Consider the following 27,194-nt stretch of genomic DNA (forward strand, 5'->3'; position numbering starts at 1 on the left):
TTTTTCGTGAATCCTCATAGAATTTGTTAGGATATCTTACTCATTCACTTAATTACTTTTTACGAATTATGCACTTGAGATTTTGTGATTTTGACCAACAATAACCCCTCTAAATTATCTTCTACTCGTTGCAAGATGGGACCGGACATGAAAGACCGCTTGAAAGGCACCACATTTTTTCCCCACTTTTTTCTCTTACCGACTTGGAAACTTCAAGGAAGACTATTTTCGCTTGTATATTTTTTTGTTCTTTCCATTTTTGCTTCTCTTGTGTGGGCTCGTTTGCATCGCATTTAGAATGGTCCAAGATGGAGACGAGCTTGACTTTGTATGTGGCGGCCATTCAGAAGTCTTCCCCTTGTTTGGTGGGAACTCTACATGCAATTTCCTAATTAATTCTTAATCAATGAAAGTGGCCATTCAATAATTCAAAGACTTTAATTTGTGACCATTGATTGATTTCCTTTCGTATTGATCCAAGATGGCATTCGTAGTCTGTGGATGAGTATTATTCCCAAGATCTTACAAACCTAAAGCGATTATTTGATTTCTCTGAAAGTTTTCTCCTTCAATGTTCAGTAAAATATCAACGCACCTCTTTGGTGCGTATGCAGCCCTTCTTTTGCTTGTGATCCTATCCACTCACCATAGTTGCAGTGCTAGAAAGACCAACAATTACTGCGCTCCTTCTTCTTGTGGCAATTTCCATAATATTAGCTACCCTTTTCGATTAAGTACCGATCCCGAAAGCTGTGGCAACAAAAACTATGAACTTGCTTGTGAAAACAACGAGCGCCTAACTTTACACTTGAACATGGTAAAATATTATGTTCAGGCAATCAATTACAGTGACTTATCAATTCGACTTGTGGATGCTGCTGTTCAGAAAGATGATTGCTTCTCCCTCCCTCATCCACTTAGTTTTCGCCGGTTAGATTACTCAGTCAAAAGCTCTTTTACGTTAGTTTTCATAAGTTGTGAAAATCCAATACTGAATCCTCCAGCTTATATAGTGGACACTTCTTCTTGCAAAAATGACAGTAGCACTGCATATAATTCTACTTCGTCTAGCAGTGTTTCTTCTCCCAGCTTCTTTAATATGGAAGGTTATTCCTATGTCATGGTTGGTGGTGTTAAAATGGCCGACATACCAGACTTGTGCCGTATAAATTTGATTTGTTATGTGCCTGGATTTCTTCTGCCAGAAAACAAGACCAATATGTCGTATATAGATGTTCATGATATCTTGGTATATGGGTTCGAGCTTTCATGGTTTTCGCCCTGTTGTGGTTCTGTCAGAGAGAACCGCTGCGGGTACCTTGATAAAACAGCCATGGTCTCCTACTGTGGTAAGCATGCCTATGATTATCCATACCGTATTTGCTTTATTTTAGAATGATAAAAGCTAAATATCGTTGATCTTTGTAATGCTAAAATAAGATTTGAACACTGATACGACCTTTTCTTTTCCTTGAAATATTGCAGTTGGAATCGTGATAGACTGTTATTTAAAAGGTGATGACTATTGGAATCTTATTTGCTGTTGCTCGATTTTACAAAAAGTTGCATATGCCTTGGGCTCGATCATATATATTAAGGTTTTCTTCTGTTTTTCATTCATCGAACCCTTGACGCTGACAATGACTCAATATCTTTTTGGTGATTTCAGGTATCGACTGGGTAATAAATCGAATTATGGGTGAGTTGATTTATTTTGTCTAATTATAGCACTATCAAGAAAGAGCACTAATATTTTACAAGTACAAGAACCTAAAAATAACTTATAAATCCCAAATATATGTTCTTTTATCCTTTAGTTTTTTTAGTTTGATATATCAAGAAAGAGTGCTGATAATCCTGGGAAAACTGATGTGATTTTTCCGTTTCCATGAGCTGTAGCAAAATGGTTGAAAGGCACATGGTTGAATGCCAGGTATTTGAAAGGTGAGGACCAGTGCTTGTCTTGTTTGTTTTCTTGAAATACATGGATTGGACTTGTTGCATTTACCCTAATCATTTTCTTCGCAAAGAAGGTGTTCTTTTGTTATTTATTCATCAGGATTTTACACTCTCATGCTAACTCTTTGATGTCTGATATAAATATAGGTGTCATGTCGATAATAAATCGAAGCATAGGTGAGTTAATTTATTTCTTCTAAAAATAACTTAATATATTCTTTTTATTCGTTAATCTTTTGAATTTATATGAATATCATGTTGTTAATTTATTTAATAATAAGATTCTGAGCACTTAATGACTAGAATAACCAAAACCGGTCGGCTAGATTTCAATTTTTATTCTAAAATAAACTCATATGATGAGCAATCTTATTTTTGGGTTTGTTTTCAATCAAACAATTTATTTGAATTCATTATTGAGCTCGAAACCATGTTGAGATTTGATATTTCTATTTTCAATATATAAAAAAAAAAACCTAAATTCTTTATTTAGTTTGGTGATTAAAGTAATAATTTTAATTTAAAAACTTAAATTATTAATTAAAGTTGAAGTATATGTCTAATGATATTTTTATATTATTTTTTTAATATGTCTGCCCAAGTAAAATTAATCCTCTTGAAACTCTAATACAATTGTCAGATAAAACTCTTTGTTGTTTATTTTTAAAGGTTTTACGTTCTGACACCACCTCTCCTTGTTTTTTTTTTTTTTTTTGGTGAATATAGATCACAACTCGATGTCTTATCGAAACCCAGGTGAGTTAACTTGTTAATTTCTTCGTATTATAGTACTAATTATTTCCGTTGTGGGTCATTGACCATTTGACCTTGTTTTTTCGATTCATAACCTTTCAATTAGTCTTTTATCAAGTGATTTATTAAAAGAGAATTACAAGTCACCTAGCATTGCATTTATATAATATTTATTTATGATTCTTAGTTTTTTTTTATTCATTATTATCGATTTTTTTTCATTAATTGTCCTCGTGTTTTTCTTGTAGGAACGACCATCGCTTCAAATTTACTAATCATTCTCGTAAATTTGTTCTTGACGCTGCTACTTGTGTTACTTGTCCTCATCGGTAAGTATTTTACTTTGCTTTTTTAGAGTAATTGTGAGACATTCAATTCATGTACATCAGACATAAAACAAATTCATCTTATAGCATAAGCTCTATACATGATTAAGGAAAAATTAAGTGCAAGAAATGATCATCTCCAAGTTTTGGCTCATAATTAACAGTTAATTTTTAAGAGTTAGAATATTCATATAAATGGTTTTTAGTGATGTAAACAAGTATTAAGCTAATGTTTAAAATAAAAATCATGGGGAAAACTAAAGCATGCATGCTCACACAAATATTCACACGTAGCATAAAATAAAAGAAATATTTATATGAATATTTTATTTTAATTTTAAGCTAAGAATTTGATGTTCCAAAACAAATATGCTTTCATAGATACACTATTAAATTGGAAGGACTCAACATGGAGATACATAATAATGAAAGTCACTTTTCTATTCATAAAAAAAATATATTGATATTAAAGTCTAATAACACTATATTTTATCAACATTGATTGTTTTTGTGATGTCTTTACACAGCGGCATTGCATGCGCTATTATTCCTTTGTGGTTTTCCATGTCTCATAATCTTGCTTATCTACAAGTGGCAAAGAAGGCATTTATCCATGTATAACAATATTGAGAAATTCTTGCAAAGTCATGATAATGATCTCATGCCGATAAGGTATAATTATTCAGAGATTAAGAAGATAACAAACGGATTTAAAGACAAATTAGGACAAGGAGGTTTTGGCTCAGTTTATAAAGGAAAGCTTCGAAGTGGTCGTTTTGTAGCAGTAAAAATATTGGGCAAGTCAAAAGCCAATGGGCAAGATTTTATCAACGAAGTTGCCACTATTGGGAGAATTTACCATGTCAATGTCATGCGAATCATAGGCTTTGCTGTTGAGGGATCAAAGCGTGCTCTTATATTAGAATTCATGCCTAATGGGTCTCTTGAAAAGTACCTTTTTTCTAATCAAGGTAGCATCCCACTAAGCAATAATAAAATGTATGAGATTTCTCTTGGGGTGGCTCGTGGAATTGAATATCTACATCAAGGTTGTGATATGCAAATTTTACATTTTGATATCAAACCTCACAATATTCTGCTGGATGAAAAATTTATTCCAAAAATCTCAGATTTTGGACTAGCCAAATTATACCCATCAGGTAATAATAATGTGTCTCTCACAACTGTCAGAGGAACAATTGGATACATGGCTCCTGAATTATTGTATAAAAATATTGGAGGTGTTTCTTACAAAGCTGATGTCTATAGTTTTGGGATGTTATTAATGGATATGGTAGGAAGAAGAAAGAACTTGAATGTATTGGGCAATCATTCAAGCCGGATTTACTTTCCTGCGTGGGTTTATGACAAAGTTAGTGAAGGAAAGGACATAGAAATACAAGAAGATGCCACGGAATATGAAAAGAAAATAATAAAGAAGGTGATGATTGTGGCGTTGTGGTGCATACAATTGAAGCCCGATGATCGTCCCTCAATGCATAAAGTTGTTGAGATGCTTGAATCAGACGTTGATTTCCTCCGGATACCTCCTAAACCTTTTTTAAGCCCACATCAGATCCTAGAAGATGATGATAGAGCTAACCCTACAAGGTTATCAGATCCACTAAATAATTGTATTGACTCTTCATATAAGTTTGGTCGTTAATGATAAGAGTATAGCTGAGTACATGTTTATTAATTTTCATAATGGATTAGCCATCTACATTAAACTTTTATTGATTGTATCGAATAATTGGATATTGGATAAATATCATCCAATCAAGTATTTTTATTAAAAAGTACATTTGAATATGTATCAGATTTTTATAATTTTTTTCAAGTGGTCTTTTTATGATTCTAATACCTGTACATATTCGACAAGATAAGGGCTTTATTCGGGTTTCGGAACATTAATAAAGCAATGTCAAATCTAATAAAAGCCCGGTTGATGGTTACTTCTGTGCATGATCTCCTTCGCATAACGAACACAAACCAGAATTTGCAGAAAATCTTTATCCATAACTTATTAGGTTGATTTCTACAACATATTTTACAACAACTGAACATGCAAATTGAACCTTTTACTCTGCGAAACCGTTGGACTCTTCGATATTCTTCGCATATAAGTTTTGCTGCAAACTCTTCGACATTCTTGTCAGAGCTTACCTTCATCTATTGTCACTTTGGCCAGTTCCTTCCACTTATATGAATTCCTTCTAATCTCACTCCTACTCTCTCCTTCCATGAATTCCCTTAATTATGCAAAACATCAGTGATATACTCAGCATTTGTTGATTGATCAGTCCACTGTGTTGTTGCCACCATGCATTGACACTCGCCTCAAGTGTTGAATTACATCCGCAACGAGTAAAGAAGCACCCAACATATTTGTGCTCCAGAACTAATTTGGCTTTTTCATTATTTAAAAAAATTATTTTGAGGCTTTTATTTATCATTCTTTTATTCTTTTATTATTAAATAGTTATATTCAATGTTATATATATAAAAAAAACTTTTAAAAAATTAAAACATTTATAAATTATTTTTTATTATATAGTCAATTAAATACTGAAAATTATTTTTCAATTTATTCTCCATATTAAATATTAAAAAAAATTAATTTTAAAAAATTAATTTTTTATAAAAACCATATTCTAAAAAAAATATTTTCTATTAAAAAAAATCAAACAACGTTATCGAGTTTTTAAGAATTTTACTAACCCAAACGCAGTTTGACAAGTACACACTGACCAATCCACATGACATGACAACAGCCTATCATTTTACTAACCCAAACCATTGACCGTTGACTTTTCTTGAAAGATTTGTTAGACTCTTATTATATAGTCAAATTCAAACACAAGTAGAAGGTAAGAAAACGTTACCAATCTAAGCTGGTAGAGTCAACCTTTTTTTCCTCTTCATATTCTCTTAACATAAGATTATTTTTTGGTCTATTAAAAAAATCCATGAATAAAGAATGATAGTTTTAATTGAAAAGATACATTTTTTCAACTTTTATTTAAATCATTGAGTTTTTATGAATGTTTATTTTAATAATTTTAAGTTTTGATTCAAAAATCTATATTACTAATAAAAAAATCATGTTTTTTTTTCAAATGAAAAAAGAAATAGAAGAATGAAAAAAGAATCTAAACATATATTTTGAATATTTTTTTCTCAATAATTTAGATTGGTGGGTGTCTTGTAAAAATCTATTTTAATTATTATATAATCTAATAAAAATAGACTTTGAAAATAACATAGAGACAACATGCCGGCATAAAAGCTAATTTAAATTATTAAATAAGATTTTAATAATAGTTTTATATTATTTTTGACCATTCTCCTGACATTTTTCCTCCATCCCGTAAAAGTTTTACCATTCAGATTAACGATAGTTGAACATGACAGGTACCCATCAGAATTGACTTGCGGACGCCGCCAATCTTGACACGTCATGTGTTTTTTTTATCATTCTGATAGATTAAAGATATGAAATCAACTTACGTGTCCAAGAAAAGGGAACAAGTTGGTCCAAATTCTAATGCTAATAGTACTAATACTCAATTACTTAGTTAACGATATTAAATATTTAAAAATTAAACTAATTTTAATTATTTATTTTAAGTCTCTGTTGTTTCTGTAGTGTGGCATGATGTGTTTTGTGTTTTGTGTTTTGTTATTTGAAAGTGTTCAGTTTAATCATTAGCCAACATACATTTTAATTTTATATAAGTTTCTTAAAAACTCTTTCTTGAATTATTGGCTAAAAAAAACTACAATTTTTAAGACAGTGACATATTAAATGATGTTTTTTTATTAAATAATGAGACAATGATATATTGAATTGACCCGGTTTAACATGTCGAACATGCAATTTTAGTCATAAAATCGTGATAACTCTATAAAAATAAATTATAAAACTCAACTCCTAAGCAATCCAATATTGAAGGACAAAATTGAAAAATAAAATATTTAATTTAAAAGGACAAAAAATATGTAAATCAACACGGGTTAACCTGTCAAACTCATGATTTGATTAATCTTTGAAACTATTTTTTATTTAATTAAGCAAAAACTAAGTACTGAGAAATTCGTGTAAGATCGCGATAATTCTACATAAAGCAAACAAAAATAGATTATGAAAATCAATTCAATATCAATAAAAATATTGAATGGTGAAATTAAAAAAAATAAAAATAAAAACTCAAACTTGAAGGAAAAAATTGAAAACAATTCATAACAAAATCAAATAACTAAAAAAGAAAAAGCTCAAGCAAGCAGGCCTATATGGCCAATCTGGTCCCCCGGCCCGATTGCAGGATTTTTTATAAAACTTTGAAAGACAAAAAAAATTAAAACAAATTATCAACCTAAAATCTCAATCAATATAATTTTAAAGAATAAAATTAAAATAAATTAATAACAAAAAAATATAACCGGAACCAAAAAAAAGAAAATCAATGCTCCAATCTATAATCTTTTGTGTGAGGAAACCATTAGGCTTTTGATAATTTAATAGTTATATAAATGGTTACTTAACCTGACTTTTTCACGCCACATGCATCATTCTGACTTTTTAACGAGGATTTAGACTTCGTAAGGGAAGCCATGAAGACGCCACATGCAATTTCCTATTTCTTAATCAGTGAGACTTTGACTGTGCAATAATTCGAAGATTGTTAATTTCAGATTTGAAGAAAGTTTTCAACTTCATCTCACAAGAATATTGCCTTAAGAAATCAAATTTATAAGTAAATTATCACTACGTCTATAATAAGATTAGAATAAAAAATATAAATAATAATAAAATTAATTAATCCTTCAAAGAATTTTTAGATTTAATCAACAACTTAGTGTGAAAATCACTCAACCACACCAAAAAAAACACAATATATAGTAACCTTAGATAAAAATTCATCAACTAAATAAAAATCCTTACATAATAGTATTTATATGTAAATCCTACACTAGTCTAGCTAATATTATTTTTCACCCTTTGCCATATACTATAGTGAAAAATATCCAAGAGAAATAATTGTTAAAGAATCCTTGCTAAACAAAAACTTGATGTCATGTAAAATAAGAATTGATTTTTTACCAATTAATTCTTCTTGTTTGATATAGATTTCTTGTAAAATAAGTAAGTCAAAGGCTACCACAAGAGTTTCAAATAGCATTAAGAACTCTTTGCAGTGAATATAATCCTTAACTCTTAAGGAAACAATATTTTTTCTATTTTCGCACTTTGCTGATAGGTTCTAAGCTCAATTTCAAATATGTCATTCTCTCTTGTCCAGATGAAGTAGCGGTCCTACCATATATAGTTGGAAAGATATAGATGTCTAGTTTACAACCCAATTTGAATCACATCCAAAATTCTTTTGTAGATTCAGATATGACCTAAAAAGTAGACAAAAATCTATATTTGTATATTTGAACCTTTTTAACCCAAGTCTTTTGACTTAACCTATTAAACTCCTCTTGGATCCAATTTGTTTAAGGCCTTATAATAGATCCAATGGACACTCATAATAGATTCTTTGATGTCGTAGTTAGGATCGCATCATCCCCTCTCTTTTCAAAATGATTTGACCTCAAATCATACCTATGTCGAACAAGAAAAAAGATTAAAAAAAAAAATTTTGAATATAGCACTAGCATTATACTTACCTTATAAATCCATTTTGTAGGAATTAACTCCTTCAGTGATTCTAAATGAACCATCTCCTTTAAGCATCAACATTGATTTCCTATGTTCAGGAAACCTCTCTTTGCGCATATACACCCAAACTCAATCTCTTGGTTCAAAGACAACCCTTTTTATCTTTTGTTTGCTAGGAATGCATACTCGTCATTCTTTTTCTCAACAAAGCTACCTATTAATGCACACAATATATTATTCATCACAATCATTAAATTACTATGTGCAATAGTAAGACTAAATAACATGACTAACCATTCAAACAATCCACATTTAGCTTTAAAATTATTTTTCCCTTCATCTCATTCTTTCATCTTAATTTGATAATAATTAATTTTCAAATCAACCTTACTAAACATATAAGATCCATGCAACTCATTAAGAATATCATCAAGTATAAAGATAGGATGTTTATACTTTTTCATACTATTGTTGACTGTCTTTTATCAATGGCAAACTACTATGGATCTCATAAGAAAATGCATAGCAAGATTGGAAAACAACTTCTATCCTTTTATCAAAAAGTCTTATCAAACTCTGATCGTCCTAAAATTTTAACCCAAGATAATAAAAAAATATTTTTGAAAACTTTTGGTAAAGTTTCAACTTGATCCAAATGTCGAATAAAAAATTATGTTTATTGACATTAAGCTATGTAATAGGACACATTGAGCTCAAATCCGAATTTGATTGTTCCATATCATCTTCAAAATCCTATAACAAAAATATAGCAACACTAGGAATAAAAGAATCAAGATTGTTAGTATTAAAATATATCTTCTTAGACACAAGTAAAATCATAGGCATGTCAGAAAAATAAGTATTCTTGATCTCGTTATATTTTGTATAGAAACTCAAGTATTTACCTATATTTTCCTTCACTCGTTTTCTCATCCTTATTTTCTTCTTCCACTCTCAACTTCAATTGTCTTTTTTTTTCTTCCTCGGCAAAATCTAAATCTTTTCTCTCATCTTTTATTTTTTCTTTGTTCACTCTTTAAATTCATGGCCTCACTATGGTTTATTTGTCTCCTCAACTTTGCTTTCTTTTTTAAGCTTTAGTTGGTCTTGTTTAAGCCTTCAAAGCTTCTTTTTTTTACCTACTTTTGCCTTCATCGACACTGTATGAAAATAGTTGCCGATAATAATTTTAGATAAGCACGTTTTACTAACCACTTTCATACATATTTTCAAATAAGATCTATAATGCTTAACAATGTTTAGATTCAATTTCTTAATAAGTATAATACTACTAACATTAGAACAATTTTCACTATCAATAATCATACTACACACCTTATTACTAATGTGACATCTAGTATGGAAAATGTTCTCTCTTTATTGCTTCTTTACCAATTTCATAGCAATTTTCTAATTATCAACCTTTGAAAACTTTTTTTTCTTTAGAATTATCACCCACACTCTTATCATTCATTGTAGCCCTAATGGTAGGCATTTTAACTTCCTTTTATTTATGACTAGGAACTCCTTGTCTACCAATCATCTCATCAAACTTACTCATTAACACTTTTATCATAGCTTCCATTTTAGCATGCCTTTCCTTTATAGTTCTCGTCTTTTTTTGTTCAACACTTTTAAAAGACATTGTTTATACCTGAAATAGAGGTTAATAGCAAATAAAAAATAATAATTTTTTCCTCACACAAACCTCACATGTTTACTCTCACAACAAAATCCACTTCTCTTGTGTTTCATGCAATTTTATGAGGCTTTTCACTCTAATGGACTCGCTACGCCTTTTACCACTCTATTCCTATACTTTGATTATTAAAAGTAACTTAACAACTTATCAAACAATTAACCAAATTACACAATGATTTATTTTATGTTTAAAAACTCCAAAATCAAGAATTATTCAAACTTTCAAAACAAAACTTGAGAACAAACTTACAAGCAGCAATGTAAACTTATGCAAATATAATGTTGAAAACGAAGACACCAAATAAAAGCAACAATTATTATTAAGAAATAATGAAAAACTACAAAATTAAAGAAATTAAAGAAAATGATGCAAGAAAACAAGAAACTAAAGAAATTGATGCAATATAATCAAGAAACTACATAAATTTGCAAGAAATCAATCAAGAACACCAAGAATTTCCAAGACAAGTTTCGGCTAAACGCTAGTTCTTGCAAGATCTAAAATTTCCAAATTATTTCTCTAAGAATCCTTTCGAGGTTTGTGATTGTGATTCTTTTTTTTTAATAGGTGCTGAATTTCTCAAGTTCAAAGATGAACACAATTTATTATTTGTATGCGATTTTTTTCAGCAACTTCAAGATTTTTTTTCTCTTTCCCTATCAAAAACCGATTCTCTTCTTCCTTCTTCCTTTTTTTTTTAAAAAAAACCCAAAACACCACAAAGATTAATCAAGATTCTTTTTTTTTTGTTGTTGTAATAGCCAAATTCATAGAGAGATAGAATCCAAGGAAAACAAGAAGCGAAACCTGGATATAGCAAGATCTAAAGAAAATCCTAAAATTACTTATAACAATAAAAATTAAAGATATATAACCTGAAATTAGTCATGCTCTGTTACCAACCTGATGCAGAATTGTCTCTTAGATCGATAATTTAAGGTCTGAAGAAAGCTTTAACTTGACTCAACAAAAACCCTGCCTTAAAGAACCAAAGTTATATGCAACTAGTCACTCCCACCCTACGCCTATGATGAGATGCGAATGAGAAATATAAATTATAACGAAGTTGATTATTCGAAGAGTTTGTAAGTTAAATTAAAAACTTAGTATGAGAATCACTTAACAACAAAAAGAGAAAAAGGCACACAATATACGACAAACTTAGATAAAAATTCATCAACTAAATAAAAATCCTTACATAAGAGTATTTATATGTAATTCTAAAACTAATGGGTCAGACATACATCTAATTTAAATAAAGCCTAAACTAGTTAAAATAAGGTTTAAAATAATAAAAATAAATAAAACAATAGCCTAAAATTATTTCCACCCTTTGTCGCATATGATAGTGAAAAATACCTAAGAGAAATAATTGTTGAAGAATCCTTGTTGAACAAAAGGTTGATGCCTTCTAAAATAAGCATTAATTTTTTTATATGGAATCCTTATAAAATAAGTGAGTTAAATCCTGCCACATAAATACCGAATAATATTAAGGACTCGTTGTAGTTAATGGAATCCATAATTTTTAATGAAAAAATATATTTTCTGTTTTTGCACTTTGCTGGCATATTCTATACCCAACTTCAAACATGTTTTTCTTTTTTTTATAGATGAATTAGTAGGCCTATAATATATCGTTTGAAAGGTATAAATGTTTAGTTTTCAATTTAAATTGATTCGCATCCAAAACCCTTTTGTAGCCCTTAGATATGCTCCAAAAAATAAACAAATATCCAGATTGATAGATTTGAGTCTTTCTGTTGAATTCACTTCATTTCAGGCTTTAAAATAAACTCAATGAAGCCTTCTAATGGATACTTTGACTTTTGTAGCCATTATCTCATTAGTAGATAAGTATTAGCTAAGACTTTGAACTCATCAATAATTTGTGGCCATTGATTTGCTTTTGTCTTGATCCAAGTTGGTATTCGTAGACAAGTATTAATTGTTCTCATCTCAAGAACACATAATATAGTTATATCCTATATTTCCCATAAAAATTTTGTCTCTCAATGTTCAGTGCCATATTAAGGCACCTCTTTGGTGCGCATGTAGCCCTTCTCTTGCTAGTTACCCTATCCACCCACCATTCTTGCAGTGCTAGAAAGAACATCAATGACTGCGCTCCTTCTTCTTGTGGCAATATCCGTAATATTAGCTACCCTTTTCGATTAAAAACCGATCCCAAAGGCTGTGGCAACCAAAATTTTGAACTTGATTGTGAAAACAACGTTCGTCCAACTTTAATCTTGAACAAGGTAAAGTATTATGTTCAGGCAATCAGGTACAGTGACTTCACAATTCGACTTGTGGATGCTTCTGTTCAGAAGGATGATTGCTTCTCCCTTCCTCATCAACTCGTGGATTATCGTCCATATAAGTTTTTCAGCTCAATCGTTGACTTTCCTAAGTTGATTTTTATAACTTGCGAAAATCAAATACCGAGTCCTCCAGATTATATTTTGGATACCAGTTCTTGCATAAATGGCAATTCGACTGCATATAATTCTGCCTTTTCTAGCAGTGTTTCTTCTCCCAGATCCATCAATATGGAAGGTCATTCCTACGTCATGGTTGGTGCCGACTTGCTGGATGTGCCGGACTTATGCCTTATAAATTTGATTTATTTTTTGCCTCGATCTCTTCTGCCAGAAAACAAAGCCAATATGTCGTATACTGATGTCCATGATATTTTGGTGGATGGGTTCGAGCTTTCATGGTTCTCATTCTGCTGTGATTCTGTCAAAGAGCACCGCTGCAGTTATCTTGATGAAGCCACCGCGGACAAGAACAGTTGTGGATATTCATTCTACTGTACGTGTTTTCTTTCTCTCTCTCTCGGTCAATTAATGTATCTGCTTTATTTTTGTATTGCTTAATAGAAATCTTCTACAAGACAATAGAGAAGGAAAAATTAGTCTCGTAACACAATTTCAAGTTTTCAGCCAATTAATCTCTTAAATCAATTATTTTAATTTGACTTTTGTTTTTATTTCTTTTTAATAAAACAGCCAACATCATGGATGATCCGATCAGAGTTGTAACAGGTAAAAAACTCCTTCGTATCGCTGTTATTTTTTACATATATTATTCATTTTTTAATTAATATTCTATTTAATTAGCTCCAAAGGTAACAAACAGCATACATGGTTGAAAACAGAGTTTTCATAGTCATAGTCTTATATATTATAAATATAGACACCGACATTTAGTTAAAAAAAAAAGGAAATATTTTATTATTATTATTATTAGAAAGGTTGCAAATTACTCCCGTAGTTGGGCTAACTTTTAAACACCCCTTCCCCAATTATATATTAAATATATCTTTTTTTTTATTTCTCTCTCAAATTTAAACCTCTCTCCTACAGCATTATAACTAATTTTAAAAAACATTTCCCATGATCTGTATCATTATTTAAGTTATTATATTTAGTTATTATATTTCTATATTCCCAATAAAGCACATGGCAATGATTTAGTTATTATATTTCTATATTCCCCGGTAAACAGTACAATTACCAAGATCATTTTTTTTTTATTTAATAACAATAACAATCGTTTGTGTTTCTTGCAGAATTTCTGGCTGATGAGGTACTCACAAAACTTGGTAAGAGCTTTTCTATTACCTATTAAGTATGTCAAATGAGAATTAAGGAAGGTATGAGATAATAAATAAATAAATAAAATAAATAATCATATCTATCGATATGATTTTCGGGTATGTGTAGCTACTTCATACCCTTCTAATTAATGCCCATTAATTAAAAAGAAAAAAAATGACACAGTAGCCTAATTTCATAAAAGAAAAATTGACACCCCGACTCAATTGTTTTTTCTAAAACAATGAGGTGCAAAAAACTTCTAATTCTAGAACTTATTTATAAAATAATATTAAAATTAATATATAATTAAGATAATTGTTTCTTTTACTTGAAACTTTCTAATTTGAATATTCTCAAAATAAAATAAGATATTGGACATATCATGTTTCTTTCATGCGTTGATTTATTTAACGTCATTATAAGATTTTTAACACTGTCACTACTGTTTTTTTAGGGCGAAAAACCTGGTATTTACAAGGTACGTGAGGACTATTGATGTCTCATTGATTGTGGCTTAATTTTGCAAAAAGAATATATGGATTGGAGTCCTTGCAATGTATATCATGGCTTGTTATTTATTCATTATCAAGATTTTGCACGCTGACAATAGTTTTCTCTTCTTCTTTATGAATATAGATATCTGGCTGACATTTGATCAAACCAAGGGTGAGTTAATTTGCTTCTTTTTTTATTATTAATATTCAACTAATAAAATAATCTGAAAAATGGTTTCATAAATTTACCTTAAGCATTTCATAGAAAGGGCCATATTGCGGGCCATTGACCATTTGACCTTGTTTTTCCAATCCATTGATGTTTTCTTTGGTAACAGGAAAACGGTATTTGGAATTCGGCTTGGTCACAAGTAAGTTTATATACCTTATTAGGCAAAATTACTATAAATAGAGATTTCACTTAATATTTTCTTTTCCTTAATTCGGGTTAATATGATCCATTCATCTTATTATTGCTACCGTATGTGTGTCAATTTTTGCGGAATTGTAATGATGAATTGAAAACTGCACATATATCCATAAACTATTAACATATATATACACGCACTACAATCAAATTAACTATTAATGGCATTTGTTTTAAACATTTTTTAAAATAAATTTTATGATGGGTATATGCCGCATGTGGATGCGCGGTGTCGAGAGTGTTAGGAAGTCACTATCTAGTTGTTTGGTTCAAGGCTGCTAGAAAAACTCAGATATACTAGTCTTATCAGAGATTTCAAGAGTAAGGGATTGATTGTAGCTAGGGAAGATATTAATACCCCTAACCCGAGGTAAGCTGCATTATGTAGTTTGAATGTGGTTTAAAGGTTTTGATGGGTTCCTAATCGATAGTTTGTTTATAACTCAGGGTAAAGACTCATCTATGTGAATAAATATTGCTTTCTAAATTTATTATGGACTCGTGTGCCCAAAAAAATTCTTATAGAAATGACTCATGTAGGTGCCCTGATAGAGTTCACCCATCTTGAAAGGCAGAAGGGTTTTCCACAACTAGTTTGTTTTGGTGAAAAAATATTCTCAATTAAAATTGGTGAATATTCAGAATAATTATGAGAATTATCTAGTCAATTCCTGATATTTAAATACCAGTCTACTTGTAAATCCAACATTTATACCAGAATATTGACCATTAATTCTCATGAACTAAAATTTTATGAGTTATTTGAAATATTGATCAAATTCTCATGAATTCAATAAACTGATTATTAAATCCAAAATGCATGCAAATATATATTTTTGAAAAATTGCATAAACATACTAAAACACACCATGTATTTTATTTTTTTTAAGCAAGATATGATTTTTTACATTTTTAAAGAGACTTAGACATATGCATTAAAAAAACATTTAATTCTTTTTGTCTTTTTGGGTTTAAACATTCAAAAACATATAAGAAAATACAAACAGACACACCCATCTGTTTTTACTAATTAACCCACACACCCATACAATTACAAACATTTACACAACATTGTAATTGAACACAAATCATAAAAAAAATCATCTAAATCCCAAAATAGACCTTCTAGAGGCTAAGGATAGCTTTGAGAGACTGCTACAAAGTGCTGGAAATGGAAAGACAACAGTGGCATGTGAGTTCAACACGCCATCATCACTGTCGACACGTGGTTCCATTCACTGCCGAAAAAAAAGGTGGATCTGAGGTGGCTTCTTCTTCTCTTCCTTCTTCTGCCAACAGTGGCTCTCACCGTGACCTACAAGCAAAGGAAATCACACAAACAGTTTATTTGTATTATGATTTTATTTTTTAAAAAAAAAAGCAACATCGACTTAAAACGTAAGTTAACAACTGAACGCGTCGAAAGTAATTTTTTTTATTCCTTATAAAAGACTCTAAAAGTGATGTAAATACACCAAGAAAGTAACTTTTAGATTTTTGTTGTTTTTGCCATTTTTTTCAAAAATATTTCAAAAATGGGGTAAAAAATTAGGTTGCAGCAGATGCCTTCTCTTTACAATACTTACAAAGCAAAGATTTGTTAAGTGTTTTGCGTAGTATGTTTGTAAAGATAAACGAACTATTTTTTCAAAACTAATCTTTGCAAAGCTTTTAGTTCGGTTGACCTGAAACTCTGTTTTTATAGCAATCCCTTTCAACCAGAACCATGATCCAACTATGTACAGCTTGGTTATCCTGAAATTCTAATATGGCGATTCCCTTTAACCAGAATAAAAATCTTTACAAAAAATTTGGTCAAGCTGAGATCCCAATCTAATGATCCCGTTTAACTAGAATCAAAATTTGAAATATAACTTGGCTAACCTAAAATTTCAATCTGGCGATTCCCTTTAACCAAAATCAAAATGTGAAAAGCAGCTCGGCTAACCTGAAATCTTAATCTAGTGATTCCCTTTAATCATAACCAAAATGTGAAAAGCAACTCGGCTAATCTGAAATCTCAATCTAAGGTTTCTTTTTAACCAGAACCAATAGCTTGGTTAACATGAGATCTCAATCTGGCGATCACTTTTAACAATAACCAAAATCTGAAAAACAACTCGGTCAATCAGAGATCCCAATCTGACAATCCTCTTTAACCAAAACAAAAAATGTTATCTTTAGCTCGGTTAACTTGAAATTGCAATCTAGAGATCCCCTTTAATCAGAACCGTAGTCTGTCTTTACCTCGGTCAAACTGAAATCCCAATCTAGCTATCCCTTTTAACCAGAACCAAAATATTTTCATAGCTTGGTTAACTTGAAACCTCAATCTAGAGACCCTTTTTAACCAAAACCTTGATCTTTGTTTTTAGCTCGGTCAACCTAAAATCATAATCTAGAGATTCCCTTTAACCAGAACCAATAGCTTGGTCAACCGAAGTTTCTAATCTAACGATCCCCTTTAACAAGAATAAAAAAATGTTACATTTAGCTTGATTAACCTGAAATCTCAATCTAGAGACCCTTTTTAACCAGAACCTTAGTCTTTGTCTTTAACTTGGTCAACCTAAAATCACAATCTAGCAATTCCTTTTAACCAGAACCAATAGCTCGGTCAACCTAAGATCCTAATCTAACAATCCCTTTAACCAGAACTAAAAAGTTTTTTTAAAAAAGCTCAGTTAACCTGAAATCCCGATCTGGAGATTCCCTATTAGCAAAACTAAAACAACTCAGTCAACCTGAGATCCTAATTTCGCATAACCAAAATCCATGAAATAGCTCGGCGATTCTCTTTAACCAGAACCAAAAGCTCAATCAACCTAAGATCCCAATCTGACGATCCCTTTTAACTAGAATCAAAAAGTGAAAAAAATAGCTCGGCTAACCTGAAATCTTAATATGGAGATTCCTTTTAACCAGAACAAAAACAGCTTGGTCAACTAAAGATCCGAATCTGGTGATCCCCTTTAACCATATCCAAATTTTATGAAACAACTCGACTAACCTGAAATCTCAATCTAGCAAAAAATAATTATCGAAACATTATTTTGATCCTTTCAAAAAAAAATTGGGTTAACTTGGTTTAAGGGTTATCCTAAGTTGACCCTTCCACCTCGTGACCCGAGCTTTCTCTCACGTTAGGTTTTAAAACTATGATAATAACTATTTTTATCGTTACATGTCTCAGTTTGATAATTTTAGAATTAAGATTTTTTTACAAGAATATTTTATGGATAAAAAATAATAGATATTTTCTCTAGAGACATATTCCTTGTGTATCTTCTATTTTGAAAGTATAAAAATTCACTAAAAAATTGTTACGGGGACATATTTTTTCATGTCATTTTCTTTGTCTCTTTAGCCAAATAAGTTTAAGTCCTTAGTATCACCTTTTTTTCTATCATAAAACAATAACTAAAAGCTATCTAAAAGATTGAAAGATCACATTGAAGATCACAAGCAATTTTTCACAGGCAATTGCTCTAGGATTATTTAAAAAAAAAACAATTCCTTCTTGTTATGGGAAATTAGAAGGAGGATGGATGAGAGGGAAACGATTAGGATAGAGGGATTGAATGTATACATCCTTTAGAAAGTAGGATAAGGATACTGGGAAGGATTCAATATTAGTCTCAAACCTTTCAATTTAGATGGATTATGCCTCTCCTTCAACTTCTTTAGATGGATGAGAGGGAAAGAATGAGGATAATGTTTTCGGTTTGGATGAATTGATTCTCATTCATCATTTCTCTTCTTCATCCTTCAACTTTATCTAATCCATTATTCCTGTAAAACACAATCTTAGGTTATGTTTGTGAAGAAAAATGGACAGGGAAAGGATGGATTCAGTGACGTTATTAAGAATTGGAGAGTTCTCTCTCATTCATATCTGGGTTCTTAATGTCAAATAGATGATACACTCATTTCTCTTTTTCAAGCCTTCACCTCTTAACAAGCAGGATGTTAAGTTGATATTTCAATGTTTCTTTCTCTAAAGAGTGGATATAACCGTCTGTGGATTTTAGTCTTATTTAATATTTGTTTATGTTTTTAAGGTTTTTTTTTTATTTGGCAGAAAATGGTCATTACATGACGGGCACCATCTCTTCAAATTTACTAAGCATCCTCACAGTTTTGCTCATTACGTTACTTCTCCTCATTGGCAAGTATTTTACGTTTCTTTTCTGGACTAATTGTGAAATATTAAATCTATGCTTACCTTTTGCTTATTTCCATCAGTTTAGATGTTAAAAATAAGTCCTTAAAATTTAAATACTTCTTATCGATTCCTAACTATTTCATTGTTTTAATTGCAAATCAAAGTTTTATTATTTTTTGCCTCAAATTATTATTTATTAACATTGTTATAGTCTTTTCAGTTATAAATCATGATTTCAATGAAATGGAAAGAAAAGCTTTTAATCATACAAATTTGCCGAGTATTTTTAAAATGTTGTATGGTTCATTTTATTGTATGTATCATAGAATTGCTTTAATAACATCATGTTAGCACTTTCAAGAAGTATTTATTAGAGCGTTGAAAAAGTGTTGATATGGAAATCTAACAACAAACAATGTATCTGTTTTTAACATTGATTGGTTTTGTGATGTCTTTACACAGGGATATATCGTGCACTTTTATTCCTTTCTGGGTTTTCATGTCTCGTAATTTTACTGATCTACAAATGGAGAAGAAGACATTTATTAATGTATGACAACATTGAAAAATTCTTGCAAAGCCATGAAAATGATCTCATGCCAATAAGATACTCTTATTCAGAGATCAAGAAGATAACAACTGGATTTAGAGACAAGTTGGGTGAAGGAGGCTTTGGCTTAGTATATAAAGGAAAGCTTCGTAGTGGTCGTTTTGCAGCGGTTAAAGTATTGGGCAAGTCAAAAGCCAATGGACAAGATTTTATCAACGAAGTTGCCACAATTGGAAGAATCCACCATGTCAATGTTGTGCAACTCATAGGCTTTACAGTTGAGGGATCGAAACGTGCTCTTATATATGAATTCATGCCTAATGGGTCTCTTGAAAAGTACATTTTTTCCAAGCAAGGTAGTGTCCCACTAAGCAATGAGAGAATATATGAGATTTCTCTTAGGGTGGCTCGTGGCATTGAATATCTACATCAAGGTTGTGATATGCAGATTTTGCATTTTGATATCAAGCCACACAACATTTTGCTTGATGAAAAATTTGTTCCAAAAATATCAGATTTTGGACTAGCAAAATTGTACCCAACATCTAATAACACTGTGCCCCTCACTGCCGCCAGAGGAACGATAGGATACATGGCTCCTGAACTATTTTATAAAAATATTGGAGGTGTCTCTTACAAAGCAGATGTCTATAGTTTTAGGATGTTATTGATGGACATGGTAGGAAGAAGGAAGAACTTGAATGCATTGGCAAATCATTCAAGCCAAATTTACTTTCCTTCATGGGTTTATGAGCAAGTTAGTGCAGGCAATGACATAGAAGTACAAGAAAATACCACAGAATATGAAAAGAAAACTACAAAGAAGATGATTATTGTGGCATTATGGTGTATACAGCTAAAACCTAGTGATCGTCCCTCAATGCATAAAGTTGTAGAGATGCTTGAGTCAGATGTTGAATCCCTACAAATGCCTCCCAAGCCTTTTCTCACCCTACAACATATACCAGAAGATGATGATAGGGATAATCCAGCAAAGTTATCAGATCCACCAAATGATTGTATCGACTCTTCATATCAATTTGGTCGTTAATGATGAAAATACAACTATGTATTTATTAATATTGATAATAGGTTCACTAAGGTATTAAACCTTATTGATTGTATCGATTTATTGGATATTGTTATCCATTTAGCTCCATGGAACTATTGGACTTGCTTGCAAGTTTGGTTATAAAATCTTCAATATTCTTTATTAGAGCTTCCACCTTCATCGAATGTCATTTTAACTAGTTCCTTCCACTTATCTTAATTCCTTCTAATCCCATTCCCCATCTATCTTTCCATGACTTCCCTTGTGCACCTTTCTATCTCTTTTTTAGTCGTAATCTCTTTTTCATTTACCTTTACTCTAACTCCTACATGCCAAGCATCAATGATATACTTGGCATTTGTCGATTGATCAGTCCATTGTGGCACTGACATCATTGGCATTCATCTATAGTTTTTTTTAAAATCTTTTGTATAGATAAACTTACTTTTTAAGATGAAAATATTTTTTTCAAATAATATTTATGATATATACAACCTTGCATAATTTGTTTTCCTTTATTTTATCCAGACAATTTAATGTGTGTGTGTCTTTTTCTATTATAGTTTGATTAAATAAAAAAATATTTGAATAAATAAAATTTAACAAACAGAATAGGGTAAATGTCTTGTATAAACACACACATAAACACACACACACACACACACACACACTAATAATGGGTTGAGGCTAAGCTGCGGTTCAAATTTTTTATGTATAAGGTGCGACAAGTATAGTTTAAAGAAATAAAAGAAATTAATAACTTATGTTATATCATTGAATGTGATTAATATGTTGGTTTTATTTTAATTAGATAATAAAAAACAAATAATTTTTTTAAAAAAAAATTCACAATATTTAGGGAAAAATCTATGGAAGAACAAAATTGAATTAAAAAAAAGGAAAAAAGACTGGCCCAAGTCAATCCGAGATAGTGCAATAGACATGTAACCTATGTAATAAGAAGTGAGCAAACTCAGGTTAACCTGCAAAACTCGTGGTCTAGGTCATGAGACCGAGATAACTTGACGGGCAAAAAAAAAAAAAACCACAAAGGCAATGTAAAAGAAAACAAAAAAAACCATTTGTTGAATAATAAAACCAGAAAAAAAAATAAGTAAAAAAGAATGTTGACTCGTGTTAACTTTTTAAACTCGTAATCCAGGTCATTAAATTAAAAGCATCATACATTAAAAAAATAAAGAAGAATAATCCCCTGCAAGAATAAAATGGGCAAAAAATTAACAACACAAAAGGATCTAGAATTTAAAACAAAATGGTAATTAAAATAATGATGGTTAAAATCAAAATAAAAGATAAATTAGAGGGCAACTAAAAATTTCTGATTGGAGTGTTAAATTGAAAAAACAATAACTCAAATAAAAAGGAAAAAAACTAAAAATAATGATAAAATTGAAAAACAAATAATACACCATAAACTTGGATTGAATTGTGAAATTGAAAAGCAATAAAATGTTTTTAAAATGGAGTAAGAAAAAAAATTAAAAACTAAAAGAATAAAGATTAAATATAAAAAAATTAATACATGATAAATTGGAATTGAAGGACTAAATTGAAAAGAAACATAACTTCTACATTAAATCAAGGACAAAAGTAAAAAAAATTAAAAGAAACAAGACCATAGTAATAATATTAAAAACCAAAAAAACTAATCTGCAATTTACAAAGGAAAAGAGAGAGGAAAAAAAAAAAAAACAAATCACTCAACCACCACCGAACTGGGAGGAAAGGAACATCACGGCATATCCAATAACATGATGGAATGACAGGTTTGACTATCGAGAGACTCCGTAAGTGCATTCTCTTGCTTTTTTAAAAATAAAAAAGCTATTGCCCTTTGTTTTAGCACTTGCCATGAGTCTCTTGACCCTGTTTATTTTTGTGTTTCAAAAGCGCTTTTAAAAAAAATTAAAATTTTTTATTTTTTTCCTTGTTTTAAATTAATATTTTTTAGTGTTTTTAAATCATTTTAATGCGCGGATTTCAAAAATAATTTTTTAAAAATAAAAAAAATATATTATTTTAATATATTTCTAGATAAAAATCACTTTAAAAAATAACCACAACCATATTTCCAAACAGGCTAATCATAATTTCACCCTGTGAAGGCAGATATCATGTGGACGTTGTCTAAAGATGATGATCTTGGTGCTTTTCTGGTGTTATGTTGCCCAGGGTAATGACTCTCATGCTTTCTTTAATGCCTCTGAGAATGGCCGCCCCACCTTGCCCTTCTCTCCTCTCTCTACTACATATATTCCTCTCATGCTATATATTCTTAACAACTTTGTTTGATTTTATATATAAATATTAACATATGTGGAGGAGGTGTGTTGGACTGTGGTTTTATGTGGCAGGAAGCACTTCAAAACTTGTTTTTCACCGACTGTGATGTGAACTTTTTGCTCCTGTGATGCAAATCACCGACCACTACAGTGTACATAATAGTAGTCTATTTGTTTCTAATTTTTCGCTAAATCCCAAACCAAGTGTAATCAGTTTTATTTATTTATTCAAGATATTTTAAAAAAATTAATATCGTGAATGTTAAAAATTATAAAGAAATTAAAAACATGGTGGTTTTATTGTGGCTCAAAATACTATGCAGCCTTTCCTTTTCACCATGCAATGAATTTTATTATTATTACTAATATAGATGTTCGGATTAGTTTGTGCATATCTTGACTAATCTTATGAGTCTTGAAGTTAATAACCATGTAAACCTCTAGTAGTCTTAAGAGAAGTCAAACTCGTGACCATTAGGGAGCAAACACAATACCTGATCAGTTAAGCTATTTCATTATGTTGAGCTTTTTTTATTTATGATTTGGTCTTTTGTGACCAAATTAATAAGTTGCAAATATTGATCAGTTACAATTCCCATGGCAAGCAGGAAGGTTGAATTTAAATTAGAACATTGTACTGGATTGTTCATATTTTATGCATTTTATTGCATTTAATTAATAAAGTTGATGATGCTAGCTTTTATGGGACTGGACCCCTTCACGTTTTCGAGTGAACATAACTAGTAATGTTTCAAATCTCAATCGTTGATTTTGTATTTAATGACTTAAATTAGATGAGAGAAATAAAATATTAAGAAACTAAGTTATTTTAGATTTTATCATGCACTAAAAATTTGAATTTAATGATTCATATTCAATGAACAAAATGGTCATATTCCTGATTGAAATTCGTTTCTGTAGTATTCCATAACTTATTTTACTGAAATAACGTATGTAAATAACCTATCATTGTCGGGTTACATCATTGATCAAATGATAGGGTAATTTATTTTTCATCAACATAAGTGCTCGGGTATACCTTAATTAATCTCATGGGTTCTAAAGTTAACTGCCATATAAGATTTCAGTAACTCTAAAAATTTGTGAGACTTGAATTGGTGACCTCTACGGAACAAATCTAGAATCTGACCAGTTGAGTTACACCCTTCCAGGTTAATAATAGAGTATTCTTTATTATTATATTAATGGTTTTTTTTAAGTATTTTTATTTAAAAATATATTAAAATATTTTTTTTTATTTTTAATATTAACATATAAAATTATTTTTTAAAAAAATAATCTAAAACAAGAAAAAAATTAATTTTTTAAAAATACTGCCCCGACACAGTACAAAATGAGGTCTAATAAGAACATATCAATTAGTGGGCTAACTTTATACGAACTTTAATCCTTAGCCTCGAAAGCTACTTTTGGTTTCAACGACTGAAATTTTTCCACCAATCCTATCATTTTTCAAGGTAAAATGTCCAAACACTTAATAATCTTATCGTCAATGAAGAACTCAAGCAAATAAATCTCATCGAACACTTTTTTCGTGTTTGCAAGCGTGGTTATAAAATACTTTTTATTAAAAAAAAATATTAAAAAAATATTTTTTTATTTTTTAAAAATTATTTTTCATATGGATATATTAAAATTATTAAAAAATATTAATTTCAAATTTAAAAAATTAAAATTTTTAAAAATACTTTTGAAACGTAAAAACAAAAATTATTCAGATTTTATTTGCAAGACTTAAGTAGTTGGTGGTGTTTAAGAGTGTGTTAATGGTATTTTTTAAATTATTTTTTTTAAATATATTAAAATAATATTTTTTATTTTTAAAAAAATATTTTTAATATTATTATGATCTGAAAATATAAAAATATAATTTAATTAAAATAATATTTTTTATTTTTAAAAAAATATTTTTAATATTATTATGATCTGAAAATATAAAAATATAATTTAATTAAATAATAATTTTTAAAAAAATATTTTTAAAATATAAAAACAATTAGTCTCCCTCGCCTCATCTTGACATCATTTTCGTGCAGAAATCTCACTTTCCAACAACATCCCTACCTGTCCCTCTCAACTCAATCCTAGGCTAGCTCTTCGTCATCAATGGCCGCCCCACTTTGTCCTTCTCTCTAACATTACAGCCCTCTGTCACCTCATCCACGTGTAGGATTTTGATTTCCTGGCCCTCTTTGGTCATCAAATGGTCGTGTGTTTGTTTGGACGTGGCCCTGTTTTATTTTCAGTATAAAATCTTCACAGGCCAGTGTGAAAAGGAAGGCAAACCCGGCTTGGCATCCATATTTATTTAATGCTTTAATGTTGATGGTATTCTTAGCAACTTTGTTTGATTTTATATATAAAAAAATATTAAATATATAAAGAATGTTTTAAGTATTTTGAGTTAGGTAATTATATCACATCCAAGCAAATTAAATTTAGTAATTATACTATATCTAAGTGCATCAAACATGTCAGATTCAAGCGTTTTGATTCAGACAATCACAACGAATTCAAGTAAATTAGATTTGATATGGTTGCATTATCACTCAAAACATCCAATGATAACGCAGCTGATAGGGCAGCACATATAGTGCAATTCACGGTGATTCAATGCTAGTGGAATTTTTTTGCACTCCTTTTTTTTCTCTCATCTCCTTGAAATCAATGCTAGTAAAGCCAAAATTCAAAATTATCCTTCTATTTATTTATTTGATTGTGTCCTTTTTATTTTTATTAATCTTTATTTGTTTTGGATTCTTTTTATTAGTCCTTATTTTATTTAATTTTTATATAGAATATGGTATTCATTCTTTTTATTGCTTTTTTTTTGTCTTTTTTTTTAATTTGTTCTTTTTTTCTATTTTGTCCCTTAAAATTTTATTTCATTTATTTTTTTATCAAATTTTGGTCATTATTATTTTAATTGTTTTTTTATCCTTTACTTCATTTTTTTTTATTTTTCCCTCAACATTTTATATTTTTTTATCCAAATTTAGTCTTCATACTTTTAATTGCTCTCTTTTTTTTTATCTTTTTTTTATTTTTTTTTCAATTTTATCCATCGACATTTTATTTCATTTATTTTTTTAATCTAATTTTAATCCTCATTATTTTAATTGCTTTTTTCTATCCTTTTATTATTTCATGAGGTTATCCCAAGCCGCGAGTTAGTAAATTTAACTTTGGTTGTTTCAGAATTTTTTTAATATTTTTTTCAATTTCATCATTTGATATTAGGTTATTGGGTCTTGAGCTTTCTGATTTTTTTATGTATTTTCTTTCTATGAAGTTATTTCATGTTGCGGGTTAGTCAAGTTAACATAAAGTGACTCAGGGTTTTGTTTTTCAATTATTCATTTATTTATTTAACTTCGATCCTTTTTTCTAGGTTATTTAAAAAAAATAGTTATTTGTTTCATCTTAATCTCATGTCGAGGGTGGCGGGTTAGTAAATTAAACCCAAGTTGACTCAGGTTTTTTCTTCAATATTTTTTTTAAATTAATTTTTTTTTTCAATTTCATACTTTGAGAATGGATTATTGAGCCTTGAGTTTATTGGTTTTTTTTGCTCTTCATTATACTAGGTATTCCAATCTCATATCTCATGTGTTCATCGAGTTAATTCAAGTTAATTTAGATCATCATAACTTTAATATCTTTTTTACATTCAAAAAAGTTTAATTCAACCTGTGGGTATTGCAGGAAAAAAAATCTAGTAATATATGAAGTTGCTCATGTTTTTTGCTCTGGAAAAGTCATGTTGTCTGCCCTTTAGTATATAAAAACAAGTCTAGCATATGGATCATGTCTCTTTTTAATGGGCCAAATACGCATGCTCACGCATCTAATTTTTTTAAAAAAAATATTTCCAACATGTTACACTTCAACCCATTCAAATAAACTATTTGGACTTATTATTTGTAGATTTGATGAGTTAATTTTTATCAATTAAAAATATCATTAATTTAATTTTAAATAATATTATTTTAATTTTTTTAATAACAAATTAAATTTTAACCATTTCACATTGAACTCCAGCCTAGTTTAATTTAAAATAGGGTTTAGTTGAGAGATTTCTCAACTTCTTAACTTGGTTTTTAATTATTAGTAAGGCTTATTGATGATTTTAATCCTCCATTTATTTTATTAAATGGACATGTAAAATTT

At 29.8% G+C, this 27,194-nt stretch overlaps 1 protein-coding gene across 4 annotated transcripts; it reads left to right on the forward strand.

Moving 5' to 3' along the window:
- Positions 1-424: 424 nt before the first annotated feature.
- LOC7484591 (LEAF RUST 10 DISEASE-RESISTANCE LOCUS RECEPTOR-LIKE PROTEIN KINASE-like 2.5) lies at positions 425-20,870 on the forward strand. Of its 4 annotated transcripts, none has more exons than XM_052448670.1 (9): positions 425-1,349; positions 1,486-1,515; positions 1,670-1,699; positions 1,900-1,944; positions 2,107-2,136; positions 2,686-2,715; positions 2,961-3,041; positions 3,566-3,710; positions 19,707-20,870. In XM_052448670.1, exons 1-9 carry the CDS (start codon positions 572-574, stop codon positions 20,698-20,700), a joined length of 2,163 nt encoding a protein of 720 aa, XP_052304630.1. In that variant the 5' UTR covers positions 425-571; the 3' UTR covers positions 20,701-20,870. The 4 variants fall into 4 exon arrangements, with proteins under 4 accessions (XP_052304630.1, XP_024444272.2, XP_002323916.4 ...); XM_024588504.2 differs by having other exon boundaries at positions 426-1,349; positions 3,566-4,087; positions 20,084-20,870; XM_002323880.4 differs by lacking the exons at positions 425-1,349; positions 1,486-1,515; positions 1,670-1,699; ... (3 more) ...; positions 2,961-3,041; positions 3,566-3,710 and adding exons at positions 12,306-13,225; positions 13,423-13,458; positions 13,986-14,018; ... (2 more) ...; positions 14,846-14,878; positions 19,016-19,102 and having other exon boundaries at positions 19,562-20,870.
- The last annotated feature ends 6,324 nt before the right edge of the window (positions 20,871-27,194 follow it).

This window comes from Populus trichocarpa, chromosome 17 (assembly GCF_000002775.5).
Source record: "Populus trichocarpa isolate Nisqually-1 chromosome 17, P.trichocarpa_v4.1, whole genome shotgun sequence".
NCBI lineage: Eukaryota > Viridiplantae > Streptophyta > Magnoliopsida > Malpighiales > Salicaceae > Populus > Populus trichocarpa.

Bases quoted from the DNA above. Each gene is read 5' to 3' on its own strand.
- LOC7484591 (XM_002323880.4), top strand. From the start codon at position 12,424: ATGTTCAGTGCCATATTAAGGCACCTCTTTGGTGCGCATGTAGCCCTT. The intron at 14,492-14,649 runs GTACGTGAGGAC...TTATGAATATAG, and splicing joins AAAAACCTGGTATTTACAAG to ATATCTGGCTGACATTTGAT. The intron at 19,103-19,561 runs GCAAGTATTTTA...GTCTTTACACAG, and splicing joins TACGTTACTTCTCCTCATTG to GGATATATCGTGCACTTTTA.